The sequence below is a fragment of the Ovis aries genome, chromosome 1 (assembly GCF_016772045.2).
Source record: "Ovis aries strain OAR_USU_Benz2616 breed Rambouillet chromosome 1, ARS-UI_Ramb_v3.0, whole genome shotgun sequence".
Lineage (NCBI taxonomy): Eukaryota > Metazoa > Chordata > Mammalia > Artiodactyla > Bovidae > Ovis > Ovis aries.
Window position 1 is genome coordinate 156,142,949 of NC_056054.1, and position 15,374 is coordinate 156,158,322.

Here is a 15,374-nt window from a genome sequence, read left to right on the forward strand (position 1 = left end):
GACAGAGGAACTTAGCATGCTGCAGTCCATAGTGTTGCAAAGAGTCGGACATGACTCAGTGACTGAACAGCAACAATACAAAGAGGAAAACCAAGGAACACTATGAAAAGGTGAGTTTTCTCATCACAAGGGAAAAATAAGGAAATAATTAAAATTTATAAAAAAAATTTAAAAGTGTGTTTCCTTAAACCTCTGGAAAGAAAGTCCTAATTTTTCACAAGGATTCTCAGAAAAGAACCTGGGTTTGGAGGTGGTGGTGGCTGACTTTAGAATGTAGTTTCTGAGGATATAATCACTGACTTGATTTGTTTTTTAGCCTCTGATGTTTGCGATTTTGGTGAGCTTGGAACAAATAACACTATGAATATGAGTAGTCTGGTCAAAAAACCAAGCTCAAGCAACTAGTGAATTCCAGAGAGGAGCTGAATGTCCTTTGAAGAAAGATTTCCCTTACTGTTATTTTTTCCCCAAATCTGTTGAATATAAATTTTAGAGTAGCCTCTTATGTTTGATGCTTTAAAATAAGAGAGAGAGAGAGAGAGGAAAGAGGAGGAGGAGGAAGGGAAAGAGGGAAGGAAGGAGGGAAATAACAAAAGACAAATGAAGAGGAACAAAAGGGGTTGGAAAAGAGAAATCCATTCCTTTAAAATTCATTTCCTAATTCTTTTCAAACACCATGATTATATTCCATGAATTGCATTTCAGAAAGTAGTTTGGTTTATACATCATAAATGGGATCTGACAAAAAGAGAGAAGGAAAAATTACTGAAAGATACTAGATCTGAATTGTCAGGCATTACATATCACCCTTAGAGAGTACGGAGACATGGGGGATTTAACCAATGTGCTTAAATCTTTGTAAACATAAGGTACCAGAGATTCCACTTCAAATAAACAGATTACTAGCTTAAGAAATGGGAGAAAAGCTCTGAGACCTCTCTCAGGTAGTCACACCAGTTTCCGCAGGAATGCAGGAACTGTTGCAAAACGGTGAACTGAAAACCATATGGACAAAGATTAACTTCCCATGTAAGAGAAAAAAAAAATACTTCAACATGTTTAAAACGCCCTCCATTTTCAGTGATTCATTTCAGGCATTTTTCTTCTTTCTATAGAAAGGAGGAAATCGCCGGGCTCACCTGCGTCAAAGCCCACACTTGGCACTAAGTCCACGGTTCCGTGAAAGGCTCCGGCCCACGCTGAGGTAGCGGTGGTGACTGTCGTTGGATCTGTCTTTGTGATGTCACACGGGGGCGCGGCAATCCTGGCCGCACGCATGGAGGGCATCAGCAGGGGCCCGTAAGGTGGATCCAGGGCCGAGCCCGCAGGAGGGTGGTGGTGATGGTGGTGGTGGTGGTGGTGGTGGCGGTGATGCACGTGCGGGGGGTGGTGCCGCATGTACACGTCATGCACGTGCCCGTAGGACGGGCTCACCTGAGATGCCAGCGGGTAGTGCCAGGACTCCGACACTGGAGGTGGAGGGGCGGAGCCAGTCTGATGCAGCCCATGTCCCGGCCAGGGGCTGGGGTCGGCGGTCGTAAAGTTGCCCGGGGGTGCAGTGACCTGGAAGTCAGGATGAACGCCCCCCAGACAGGGTGCGGGTGGGGGCTGGTAAGAGCTGGTCCAAAAGGAAGTCGGGAAACTAGTCCGCTGGCTTGAGAGAGCTGAGCTGTCTGAGAAGACAGAAAAATAACATTATTTACATAAGATTCAGTTCTGGGATAGACTTGCCTCTACTTGTCCAGTATTTTCAAGCAAGCTAATGAGTATGCACTCTTTTTCTCCCCACACAGAGGTGAATGATACCAGTCACAGGTTTCACGCCAAGCCAATGTGCAGGGGCCCAGATGGTGAATGAGTTCCCAGCGTTGGGGCTTAGTTTAGGGGGTCACTGTCTAGGCTGAGGTGGACAAGTCTAGGACTGGAAAACTTCGCTTTCTCCTGTGTGTCTTAATGCCCTTAGGTCTGAGCAGAGGTCACGGGTACATACATCACAGGTTAAAAAATAAAAGGTTATGCCATAGACATGATTCAGGTAGATTGCAAATGATGTTTACCAACTTCTTTTAAAGGCATATACAATTTTCACTCAAACTAAGCATTTTAATGTCCAAACAAAGGGAAGTAAGATCATACTTAAGGATACTTGCCAGCACTCACTTTACATCAAGAAGGATGTATTCCCAGTTTAGTTTTTCTGTAGAGGTCTGGGACTTTCTGGACTGAAAATAATAATAGTTTACATTTAATATCAGTGACCCAGTAGTACCAGATACAAGGCCAGGAGCTTTTCATGGATTGATCTCATTGGGTCCACACTCCAAACTTATGAGGTAGTTACTGTTATTATCCACATTTTAGAGATGTAGAAGCTGAGGCAAGTAATGGCTGTCACTCATCACAACTGTGCCACAAGTCAGCACACTTGTAACTATAACCTGAACACCTAGAATTTGGTGGAAATTCTGTGGAAAACACGAGTGGAGGAGATTCAGGTGGGTTATGGATTGGAGGAGATATTGAGAAGGGGGGAATGATATCAAAGAATAGCACCTGGAGATAAATAAGCGAGAGAGAGAACAACTCCCAGCTTTGCTTCAATTTCTCCACTCAATGTTCATGACATATTTATAGATGTCCTACTACGTGTGAAACATGGGGTGACTAGGGATGATTGGACAGATGCCATCTTCAGTCACATCTGGCAGGGAACAGAGAAGTAAATAGACACGAGCAACGTAACTTAGATTGTGCTCTCAGGAGGGGAAATACACAGACAGGGCACTGAAACTGTCTTAGAAAGTAACAGCAAAATCAAAAGGGTCAGGAGGGCTAGCCATATGAAGAGTTAGAGAAGGGTGTTTTAAGCTAATGAAAAAGTGTGTGGAGAAAGGCCAGGAGAACACATACTGGCACAAAGCAGCATCTGAGGAATCAAAAAAGGACTCAGTGGGCAGATGCCGGAAAACATACTACGGTCCAAGAAGGACCCACATGGGTATGGCCTTACAGTTCAGTTCATTTCAGTCCAGTCACTCAGTCGTGTCTGACTGTTTGTGACCCCATGGACTGCAGCATGCCAGGCCTCCCTATCCATCACCAACTCTCCCAGAGTTTACTCAAATTCATGTCCATTGAGTTGGTGATGCCATCCAGCCATCTTATTCTCTGTCTTCCTCTTCTTCTGCTGCCTTCAATCTTTCCCAGCATCAGGGTCTTTTCAAATGAGTCAGTTCTTTGCATCGGATGGCCAAAGTATTAGAGCCTCAGCTTCAGTATCAGTCCTTCCAATGAACATTCAGGACTGATTTCCTTTGGGATGGACTCGTTGGATCTCCTTGCAGTCCAAGTGACTCTCAAGAGTCTTCTCCAACAGCACAGTTCAAAAGCGTCAGTTCTTCAGCACTCAGCTTCCTTTATAGTCCAACTCTCAAATCCATACATGACTCCTGGAAAAATCATAGCTTTGACTAGACGGACCTTTGTTGGCAAAGTAATGTGTCTGCTTTATAATATGCTTTCTAGGTTGGCTTTTCATAGCCTTACAAGCCATGCACTAAATGTGGGTACTACCCTGAGGAGGTGAGCTTAAAAGGAGTTTTGTTTTTACTTTTTAAATTAATTTTTATGGAGTATAATTCCTAGGAAGGATTATGGTCAGATCTGTGTTTAGAGAGATAGCTACTCCAGCCATGGCCTGTTGCCTCCTGCACAGGTATCTGAGCAAGCCCTGGCCTGGGAGTCTGGAAAGCCCAGGTCTAGAGCTGGTGTCTAGCAATCATCCTCTCTTATTGTAGGACCCCAAGTGATCTGTCAGCTTATCTGTGGCTTAGTATCTTCCAATCAAATATAAGGCATTTGAGCTCATTTAATTCCACATATCATCTGGCCCCATGCTTCTAACCATTCTGTGAAATGTCCTAGGGATTATTTCTATCTATAAAGATAAGGTGGTTAGTACATTAGTTATGCATGTACGGTAGAACAGTATTTTTATACTGGGTTCCACATAAAAGAACCTTGCTAGATATCTCCAAGAAATGAAGGTTATCCCAAGAAGTATTGTGAAATAAAAGTTTATATGAAAAAGTTTATGTGAAATAAAAGTTCATGAAGTAAGAACGTGGACATGTCATGTTCTTCATAAACTTCCAGGACAGTTTTTTGTTTGTTTGTTTGTTTGTTTTTACCTCAGGGAAATCTTAAGTAACTTGACTCAACCCCCATATATGTACTTTGATGAACATAATTAGGATATCACTGGGTTGTTTCAAATATTTTCTTTCTTTAGCTTCACTAAAGGCAAAGTCACTACACTGTAAGCTCTTCCTCTCTCTCCCTGTCAGCCTCACGGCAGAGCTATCATCCACCCCATCCACAGATAGCCAACTTTTCACTGTCTCAATTCAAGTCTCCCCCTAGCCCCTGCCCAGAATCTCCTTGGATCTCAAACCCTTGAGGAAACGTAAATGATGATCTTATAGAGGCAAAGGATGAAAAGCAAACTATTCTTCAAACCTTCCAGCAGACCTGGCAAAGTTTTACTCGAATGACTTAGTTTTATCGCAATCACAATCTATTAGAAAATAACACTTAAAGTCAAGCCTACTGGCATTGGGCAAATGTGATCTATTTAAGCATTGTCCTCCTCTGACATATGAAACCTGGCTGCTAATGACAAGAAAGAAAATTGTATAAGGTGTAGGAAGAAAATTCAATTTGCCTTAGATGATGGCAGTGCTAAGTTGCTTCAGTCATTTCCAACTGTTTGCGACCCCATGGACTGTAGCCTGCCAGGCTCATCTATCCATGGGATTCTCCAGGCAAGAATACCCAGAGTGGGTTGCCATGCCCTTCTCCAGGGGATCTTCCTGACCCAGGGATTGAACCCATGTCGCTTGTGTCTCTTGCATTGGCAGGCAGGTTCTCTACTACTAGTGCCACCCAGGAAGCCTATAAATGATGGACATTTGTAGAATATTTCTATCATACTCACAGTGAAAGCTGTCAACATTTAAAGTTTAAAATTCATAAAAGATTTTATAGAGGCTTTTTATATTACGTAGTGTAGCTTTGCCACCACCAACGGGCTCCTTTGCTCTCAGAGATCCAATCTTTGGTTCCAAACCCTTCATTCTGCTCATAAGTTTTATCTCTTGTGGGACCAGAATCCCATTATAACAGCTGAACTCAACCCACAGGTGTGTGCCAGAGATAGAGTTCTCCTTATTAATATCTCCCGTTAAAATGCCAAAAATACAGAGAGTATATGTCATTTTCCTGGATGCTTTCCTTTTGTTTCTTTCATTCATGTCCATAGACCTAATTTTATTGTACAGATGTTTACACATTTTGGATATGCATGAAGAAATATAAATAATGAAAAAATTCCTTACAAAAATATTATCCTATTTATTACATATTGTATTGTGATTAGTGAACATGTTATCATGGAAAGTAGAAGTCTGTTCTAAAAAACACACCCCATAAAGGCTGAACAAAGCTTTAAAATGTGCCAGGGAAAAATCAAATTAGAAGCAACTTAGTATTTTCCCAGTCAGTGTGTCTCCTGAGATTAACATAAAGTTTGCAGAGATCAAGGCAGTGTTTTGAAAAAATAATGTTGCATTCTACAAATAAATGAAAAGATACTGAATAGAAAATATGTTTATGCGCAAGTCTACATTTCAAAATCACTATCTGGTATCTTGATTGTGAAAAAAGAAATTCTTGATACAAAGAAACAGATGATATTCTTTGTTTCATGCCTGGGAATCAGTATGCTTATTTCATATGTATGTAAATTTTTTTCATTACATGACTCTTTGCTTACAAGTATTTAATCACAGCCACATTTTTTGGATGAAAAAGCTTATGAAAAACTGCACACAGTATTTCCATGCAATATTACTTTTCAGCAATTCAGAACTATGTGATATTAACACTCTATGGTGACTTTGGGCTCAATGACACAACATTTGGATAACGTTCACACTGAGTCTAACACGCACAAAATGTCTAGGTATACTTTGGTTCCATTTGCATTTGGGATTACAAAATATTACACACAAACATACAGACCCGATTTCTAACAACAAAAAGGAAAAAAAGTAAATTGTCTTAATACAACCAATCCAGTGCATACCCAGTAATCTCACTGCTGTGATTTTTAACAGAAATATGTCTTAGAGACATAAAAGAGCTTAACATGGTACATCAAGAGGTTCTTTTCAATTTCACAGTAGCTGGGATATGTTTTACATTAACATCCAGTTTTTCTGAAAAAAAAAAAAAAAACTAAAGAAACATTTTATGCATGAGAAAATTAAACATATAATTTTAAAAATATTTTATTAATTTTGAAAAAAGAAAGAAAGTAAATGTATTAGCCCCTCAGTCATGTCTGACTCTTTGAGACCCCATGGACTGGGGACTGCCAGAATCCTCTCTCCATAGAATTCTCCATGCAAGATTACTGGAGTGAGTAGCCATTCCCTTCTCCAGGGGATCTACACAACTGAGGGATCGAACCCAGGGCTCTTGCATTATAGACAGATTCTTTATTGTCTGAGCCACCAAAAATGAAGACTATAGTAAAATGAAAAATGGGTTCCTAAGAACTTAAAAGTTCAGGAAGCAACAGTTAGAACTGGACATGGAACTGATTCCAAATAGGAAAAGGAGTATGTCAAGCCTGTATATTGTCACCCTGCTTATTTAACTTCTATGCAGAGTACATCATGAGAAATGCTGGGCTGGAGGAAGCACAAGCTGGAATCAAGATTGCCGGGAGAAATATCAATAACCTCAGATATGCAGATGACGCCACCCTTATGGCAGAAAGTGAAGAGGAGCTAAAAGCCTCTTGATGAAAGTGAAAGAGGAGAGTGAAAAGTCGGCTTAAAGCTCAACATTCAGAAAACAAAGATCATGGCATCCAGTCCCATCACTTCATGGGAAATAGATGGGGAAACAGTGGAAACAGTGTCAGACTTTATTTTGGGGGGCTCCAAAATCACTGCAGATGGTGATTGCAGCCATGAAATTAAAAGACGCTTACTCCTTGGAAGAAAAGTTATGAACAACCTAGATAGCATATTAAAAAGCAGAGACATTACTTTGCCAACAAAGGTCCATCTAGTCAAGGCTATGGTTTTTTCCAGTAGTTCTGTATGGATGTGAGAGTTGGACTGTGAAGAAAGCTGAGTGCCAAAGGATTGATGCTTTGAACTGTGGTGTTGGAGAAGACTCTTGAGAATCCCTTGGACTGCAAGGAGATCCAACCAGTCCATTCTAAAGAAGATCAGTCCTGGGTGTTCTTTGGAAGGACTGATGCTGAAGCTGAAACTCCAGTACTTTGGCCACCTCATGCGAAGAGTTGACTGATTGGAAAAGACTCTCATGCTGGGAGGGATTGGGGGCAGGAGGAGAAGGGGACGACAGAGGATGAGATGGCTGGATGGCATTACCGACCCGATGGACATGAGTTTGAGTAAACTTGGGTAGTTGGTGATGGACAGGGAGGCCTGGCGTGCTGCAGTTCATGGGGTGGCAAAGAACTGGACATGACTGAACAACTGAACTGAACTGAAGATCTTAAAAATTTCCAGAAAACATAGAATTAATACTGACTGAAAACATCCATGCTAAAAGTTAATATTTATCTTTTTAATTAACCTTAGTGAAAAGCAATGTTCCTCCATTCTCAGTCTACAATTTTCTTCCTCTTATTCTACTTTCTATAAAAATAAATTTTGGGGTCAGAGGTGAACTGATATGTGTTCCAGTGTTACCTGTCACTCAGTAATTTATCGTTACCATTATGTACAAAGATTGCGCTCCACTTATTTTGTTCTAGAGTTGCTCAAAATAGTCCTTGTGACTCTAAAATGAGAATTTCAGAGGGCGCTATCAGATGCCCATAATCCTTAAAGGCAGGTAACTGAGATAAACCAGGCCTCAAATCTTCTCCAAAGTGTTTATTTTAAACTTCCCCACAGTGATCACTTCCAATGGCCTCCTGGAGAGGCCACTCAACTCTCTTCTTCCCTGGGTTAGCTGACCCAAGAGACAGGCCCTCCTTCCCCTTCTTCCTTTTTGCTGTCTAAGTTTAATGCTCATTTTGAGAGATCTTATGAGAATGTTGCTCCAAGAAGACACTGTGTAGATCAATTATGCAGAATATATTTACTTTGCAACCATAAAAAGAAAAAAAAAAATATCAAGTTTACCATTCAGCATAGTTTTTAAGTTAGTGATCTATTTGGCTGTGTCTTGACTGAACTACTCCCTTTTCCTACACACACAAACACACACATACACACTTTCTGTAATAAAACTTAAGCACTGAAATCAGTGAATAGATACATTTGAAGCTGATGTTTCTATTTGGATGGGATGAGACAATCAGATTCATTAGGTTTTCTTAGCTGAGAAGCCCTATATAATCCATTAGAAGATATACTGGGAGAAGAGGTAGTTCATGTGATGTTGTGCCTAATAAAGGACGAATATTTCCTGTCAGTTTTTTGACAGGAAAAGTCACAAAACATCTAAAGAGGACTTTCCTAAGTCCATCAAGATACAAGCTCAAAGGATGACCACAATTCCATCATTAGCTGACACTCTATCATTTGCCTGAAGATTTACTGTGGAAATACATTCAGCAGTCAAACATAATTCAATTTTAAATTCCTTTGAAGCACTGCAGCACTTGTGCAGCACTGTAAAAAAAACCTCATGCCATAAATTAAACCCTTTAATTTAATACAGCTGGTCAACAGTTCCTCATAAAGTATTACTGCCATGGCCATCAAAATTGTCAATAGCCTTCCGTATCTAGTATATTCAAGACACTGTGCTTTTTGTCAGGAATACAAACTTCCAGAAAACAATGTTTCTGAATAAAGATACAAGGTTGGTATTCTGTGTGCCAAATGAGTGAAAACTTACTTGAGAGAGAAAAGTCATTTGACCTTCAGTTAATGCCTTGCATCAAACCCTATGCTAAATTATTCATATATATTCATGTATATCATCAAAAAATCTTTACAACAACATTAGGAGATGAGTAATAATAAACACATATTATAGTTGAAGCTACTCTCAGAGATACTTTGAGCATCGACGATAACATTGCCACCAGGCAATAATAAGGTCCACTTTTGAACCCCCAAACAAACATAATCCAACCAAAGACAGCGTTATGCAAATTGGTGCTGCTTTGGCAGTTAATATTTGAAGCAACTCTCTTCACCAGACATGGGAATCCCTATTACATTTTTCTATAACATTGTTACCAAATCCTTAATTTTATGTTGTGGATTTCCTATGAATCTTATTCAACTTATGTACACTTAACTAAAAACACCAATTCACAACTATGGCAAAGTTTTATTTATAATTGGATAGTACATAATACATTTGAAATCACAATTTCATGGAGAAAAGACTTCAACAATCCCTTAACTCAAGTCCCTTATTTCATAAATAACACCGTACCCAAATATTTATACAACTTATTACTATAAATTCTCTATTAAGGACTTTTTTGTTTTCTTATCCTGGGTACATAGTATGAATTTGGTTCATTTAACTTAATCACTTGATCATTCAATTTATATTTCATATCTTTCATATAGAAATGCATTATCCTGCAATGATGTGAGATGACTAAACAGGACACATATAGTCTTAGCTGAAGAGGGATAAATGAAGATTGAAGAGCATCCTGTGATACTCTGATAAACTAACTTACAAAGCTCTAAAAATTCTGGTCTCTACCTATACCTTTTCCTTTCACTCCACTTACACCAGCATTTTGGCTTCTCATTGAACATTCAAGTTCAATCCTTCCTCAGGTCCTTTGCACTGGCTGTTTCATCTGTCCAGAAGGCAATGGCACCCCACTCCAGTACTCTTGCATGGAAAATCCTATGGATGGAGGAGCCTGGTGGGCTGTAGTCCATGGGGTCGCTAAGAGTTGGACACAACTGAGTGACTTCACTTTCACTTTTCACTTTCATGCATTGGAGAAGGAAATGGCACCCCACTCCAGCGTTCTTGCCTGGAGAATCCCAGGGACGGGGGAGCCTGGTGGGCTGCCGTCTATGGGGTCGCACAGAGTTGGACACGACTGAAGCAACGCGGCAGCAGTAATCTTCCTCTAGATATTTGTGTGAGGAGAAGCACTGTTATATCCTTTGGGTATGTACTGAAATAAAAATCTTAGACCATCTATTGTCACCCTAAATAAAACATGGTAAAACAATACCTTGCTTCTCAATATATTGATACATTTACTATCTGTCTCTTTTACTAGAAAGCTTCATGAGTGTACAAGCTTAGACTGTCCTGTCCACTGATATATTCCCACTACCTAGAACATAGCAGGACCTTAATAAATATCTGCTGCATAAGTCAATGTCAATGAATGAAACAGGAGGCAGATTTGTAGGGCAAATTCAAGATAATGTGAAGAAACTTCTAATGATACTAAAACACTCCCATTATCCACCCTTTCAATGCTAAAATTTGACATCTTTCTAAAGGTCCTCTCCATTAAGTCATGCAGATTATGGGGAAACAATGAATTGTAGAGTTGTTATATTTACACAACACTTGACTTAAAACTATTCTGGTTATGATACTTTAGACGATCACTCTTACATCTATTTGTAATTTGGAACTTTCATTCCTATATTCCAAGTTCAGTGGTCACCGGGCTGCATATGCCAGTATGCTAAAAGAATTAAGCGCTGCATTTTCCCCTGGAGAAGGGAATGGCATCCCACTCCAGGATTCTTGCCTGGAGAATTCCATGGACAGAGGAAACTGGCAGACTACAGCCCACGGGGTTGCATAGGGTCGAACACAACTGAGTGACTGACAGTTTCACTCACTATCTCAGGACTGGCTGTCATGATAGGATTTATTATTGATATATCAAACACTTTATTAAAGTCAGCTAGGTCGCTGAACTTTTCCTAATTTCACCCTCCACGGTTTTAAAAGTATTCACAATATGCTATCTAATAGGACATCATTGGTTCTATTAGCATCTTAGAGTTGGAAGGACTACGTTTCTTTGGTTAAGTCCATAATTTCTAATCAGGTAAGCAGTATGCTTCCCAATTCACCTATGTCGAGGTCTAGGTCACTTGAGTATGGATTCCACCTTCCTTTTTACAGTCTCTGTGTATATTAACATTTTCGTATTTACTAGAAGGAGGGAGAAAAGAAGGGAGGGATGGTGACAGGATAAAATGAGGGGAAAAGGAGGAAAAGGAAGGAAAAGCAGGCAGACAGGCAGGCAAGTACAAACCTTTCTACGGATGCTGAGAAGGAAGCAGCCACTCATCACCTCTCACCCACCCCTAACACAGGTGTCCAGCCTTTCCTCATCACAGGATCGCCTGGGGCACTGGTTACAGTAACTCCCAGAGCCTCCTTCTGGACCCTCTGTCTGATTCAAAGGTTTGAGTTAGGAGGCAGCAATCTGTGATTTTCACAGCACTAGATCTATAACTATCAAACCTGAGCCTGCACATGAATCCCTGGGAGGGCTGGTTAAAACATAGGCTACTCTACCTCTGAGTTTCCGATTCAGTGGGTCTGGGGCTTAGCCCAAGAATTTGCATATCTAACAAGTTCCCTTGCAATGCTCATGTTCCCAGTGCTAGAAACCACACTTTGAGAACAATTTCACTAGATTCTTCTTGGAACCAGGTGAGTTCAGAAGAAAAGTTCATAATGCATTTCTCTAAACCGATCATTGGAATGACGGATTGTTTTTTCTCTGATGTTGTATTTCTTTCAATTAAGTGAGTCAGAAATAAGATTTGAACACACTTCTGTGACCTCTATGGAGAGGAAAATAAAGGAGAAGAAGCCCGATCTATTGCTTTGCTTTACTGAGGTTAAAAAAAAAAAAAAAAAAAAAGGGCAGAAATCAGGCAGATACAGTCACTGATATCTGTTTTGTACACTACAAAGTGTTAACATCACAACAGAGTGGGACAGAGTAAGCCATCAAGCAAACACAGAAGGCTTTCAAAGTCTGTATTCCTGGGACAGACTCAGATCTCTGCTATGTTACCACATAGCACCTAGTGGAATGAGCAAGAGCTAATTTTTAAACGCTGATCCAGGCACGCCCATTATTTAGAGATCCAAATTGGGCCATCGGGGCTTAAGGAATGGTGCTTCGCAGCTCAGTCCTGCCACTATAAACTCAGGCCGGTTGCATCACTACTTTCCATGAGGAATTTAAGGGGTGTGACTGCATCCTTTCCAACCCTGCATTCCACATGTGACAAAACTGATCCAGCTGTTTGTCTGAAAGAAATTCCTTGCTGTCCTTAAAAATTAAAAAGCGAGTGGATATCCGTCCTCCAGGGGCAGGTCTCCAGCTGGAACCTGGTACAGACGGTTGCGAAACACAGCCAGTGGCCTGGAGAGCATCTGCTCTGGAATTCTTACCTCGCCATAAGGGGGTTAGCCCCATCTTGCTTTTTGAAATGGCAGATTCTTGATGAAGGGTGCTGGCTTGGCCCAAAGCTCTTGAGAAGTGTTCATCCACTACTGACCCAATGTCTCCCTGGAAATAAGTGAAAAGGACACAGCGAGAGTTAAGGTACTCCATCTCGGCAGGCTGGTCTTTCTCCTCCTCCTCCTCATCCTCCTCCTCCTCCTCCTCCTCCTCTTGTTTGCTGGGAAGGGTGACTTCCAGAGAGTCCTGCATCTTGCTGTATACCGCTAACTTCTTCTGGGATGGAATAAACAAAACACAGTATCAAAGACAGTTTGTTAAAAAAAAAAAAGCATTAACTAGTTAACTGTTCACTTAAAAAAAAAAAAGACTCTAAATATTAACATATGTTCGCAAACTGATTCTTCTTCATTTGCTTTACTCCTTCTCCCCGACCCCCTTCCCCAAAGCGGCTTTCTGCTTCCCACCCTGAAAAAAGACTGTTATTTCAGATCTGGTGGGGGAAAAAATGTCCTTTATCCCATGGCATATTCTCAGACTGTGAAAGGTAGTTGTGTTTTTCTTTTCTTAACCTAGGTATACCAAAAGGAGAAGGAATTTTTAAAAAAGAAAGTGACAGATCCCTTCCACTTTTGTTCTCATTTTCTATTTTAAAGATTTAATGTACAGCAACATTATAGTTCAGCATGGGGAGGAATAGAGAAGGAGGCCTCACTGCCTGGGGGAGGGGTAGAGAAGAAAAGAGCTTTTCACAAATGAAATACACTAAAATAAAAACAGGAATGTAGCATCTTATAAAAGGATTTGGCAGATGTGCTGAACTCATTTCTCAAAAATCAAACTAAAATGACAAAATAAGCCTGTGTGAAGATCCATTTTGCATGGAACATATTTTTTAGATGTTCCACTTACCACCATTATCATAAAAGGAGGGAAAAAAGGTATTATGATGACTTACTGAAAATAATACAAGTACTAGCAATGGCTACTATGGATTTCAAATCAAAGTGAAAAACACTTGATAATTTAAAAATATTTTCAAAATACATAATCATAGCTATATAAGTAGTTTATATTATGACTGACACATATTTATTACCCCATTCAATCTTTACAATCCTATAACAAACATTGTTATTATTACTCTTTATATTTTAAAGATGAAGAAACTGAGGCACAGAGAAGTGAAGTAACTTGCAAAAGGTCACAGGCTGTACAAGTGGTGGGCCCAGAATGAATATGAAAAATATACAGATAGATTTACACATGTGTGTACATGTGTGTCAGAGGAGGGCAGAGAAGGATATGCAGTGTGGAAAAAAATCACCAAAATGTTATGCTTTGTATTCTTTTTCTGGGTGATAGGCTTGTAGTTGTTATTTTCTTATTCCTGCTTTCCAGTATTTCCAAATATTTTCCATCGAGCACATATCACTTTTATAATCAACAATTTTACTATAAATTATATATAAAAAGATAATGCTAAAAATGTTAAAATTCATTATTTTAGCGACAAAAGCAGCATCCTATCATCTGTATACCTACAAAACCTGACCATTTGTTATACCATTGTTCTTATTTCAGAGAAAAATTCATACTGGAAAGTGAATGTGAGTAGATAAGAAGTGAATCGTTCCAGAAAATCAGTAAGCATAGATTGTCAAATGTTATCAAAACACTTAAGCCAGATTCTTAATGTTTCTAATGGTAACTACTAGCTTCAAAATCCATAGCCACAAACTATAAACGCATCATTCAAAAAACTTAACCCTTTTCCCCAGCAATGAATATGTTGTTCTCATGTGAGGTAGGCTCTGAAATGTTCAGGCACATTACAAGCAGTTGGTTACTATTTAGGGCTATTATATATACGTGTGTGTGTGTGTGTGTGTGTGTGTGTACCTACATATGCATACATACATACATATATATTCCTTTTTATTTAAAATTTGTTTCAGTAAGGTTATCGATTCATGATGAATAGAAAATTCATTCCCTGTGAGTGAACATGCCTTGCTGATGAATAAGTAATTGGTAATGACTGAGTGGTTACAAAATTCTTACAATCTGTTTTGCACAGATTTGAACATGTTTATGTTTAACTTCAATAATAAAAACACCAGAGTAACATAGGTTATATATACAATGAGAGTACTGAACTAACTGACCTCTAAAGTTACTCCTGACTATAAATTCCATTATGAAGTTAAACGAATAGTATAATTTCTTGATGGCACTGTTTCTCTATTCACATGTGCATTTACCGAAGTTATAAGGTTTTAAGCAAATGCACACACTCTGCCAAATTCTCAGGCATGTTAGAAAGAAGCACTGTTTTTATATGGGGAAAAAAATTAAAACTACTATAGAGTGGCTTCACTACCACAAGTGTTCAGTATTATCTATTAAATCGATTCCTTCTTCTCTGTTAACATGCAGCACAGAATCAGTTTGTGAGAGTCAGGCTTTACATCTACTTGTTTCATTTGTTTAACATTTATTCTTTAAATGAAAGAACCCTGGCTATGATAATTATCCAAAGAAAGGCAATTGTTTATTTTATCCCAATTAGCAATTGATACTTAAATAAAATAAGTTATATGTGAAAGACTTGAGAACTGCAAATCAAATACGAACTTAGCTTCCATTTGTATGCAAATATAACATAGTATTATGATCAATAATGATGATAATAAAATTAATTTTTACATTGCTGGCAGTTTAATTTAAACTATACATTTTCAGTCTATTAAAAATTACACAATTTTCCAACTGCTATAGAATTTCATGTTATTCTTTTTGGCTCAATTGTTTAGTGATTGGATACAAATAAACTAATCTAAAATTTACACAGTTTTCACTATGAAATGGGAAAAGATATGCA

General features: G+C 39.2%; 1 protein-coding gene across 3 annotated transcripts in view; it reads right to left on the reverse strand.

Annotated features, from left to right (window-relative positions):
• VGLL3 (vestigial like family member 3) overlaps positions 1 to 15,374 on the reverse strand; it is a 59,513-nt gene that overhangs the window by 34,351 nt on the left and 9,788 nt on the right. The window contains exons 2-3 of one of the 3 annotated variants that reach the window (XM_027978989.3): positions 12,481 to 12,598; positions 1,140 to 1,673 (exon numbers count right to left, since the gene is read on the reverse strand). In XM_027978989.3, coding sequence (XP_027834790.1) covers positions 1,140 to 1,673; positions 12,481 to 12,598 — 652 coding nt within the window. Of the gene's footprint in view, positions 1 to 1,139; positions 1,674 to 12,480; positions 12,767 to 15,374 lie in introns of all 3 variants that reach the window. The other 2 variants (XM_027978988.3, XM_027978987.3) reach the window with 2 other exon arrangements.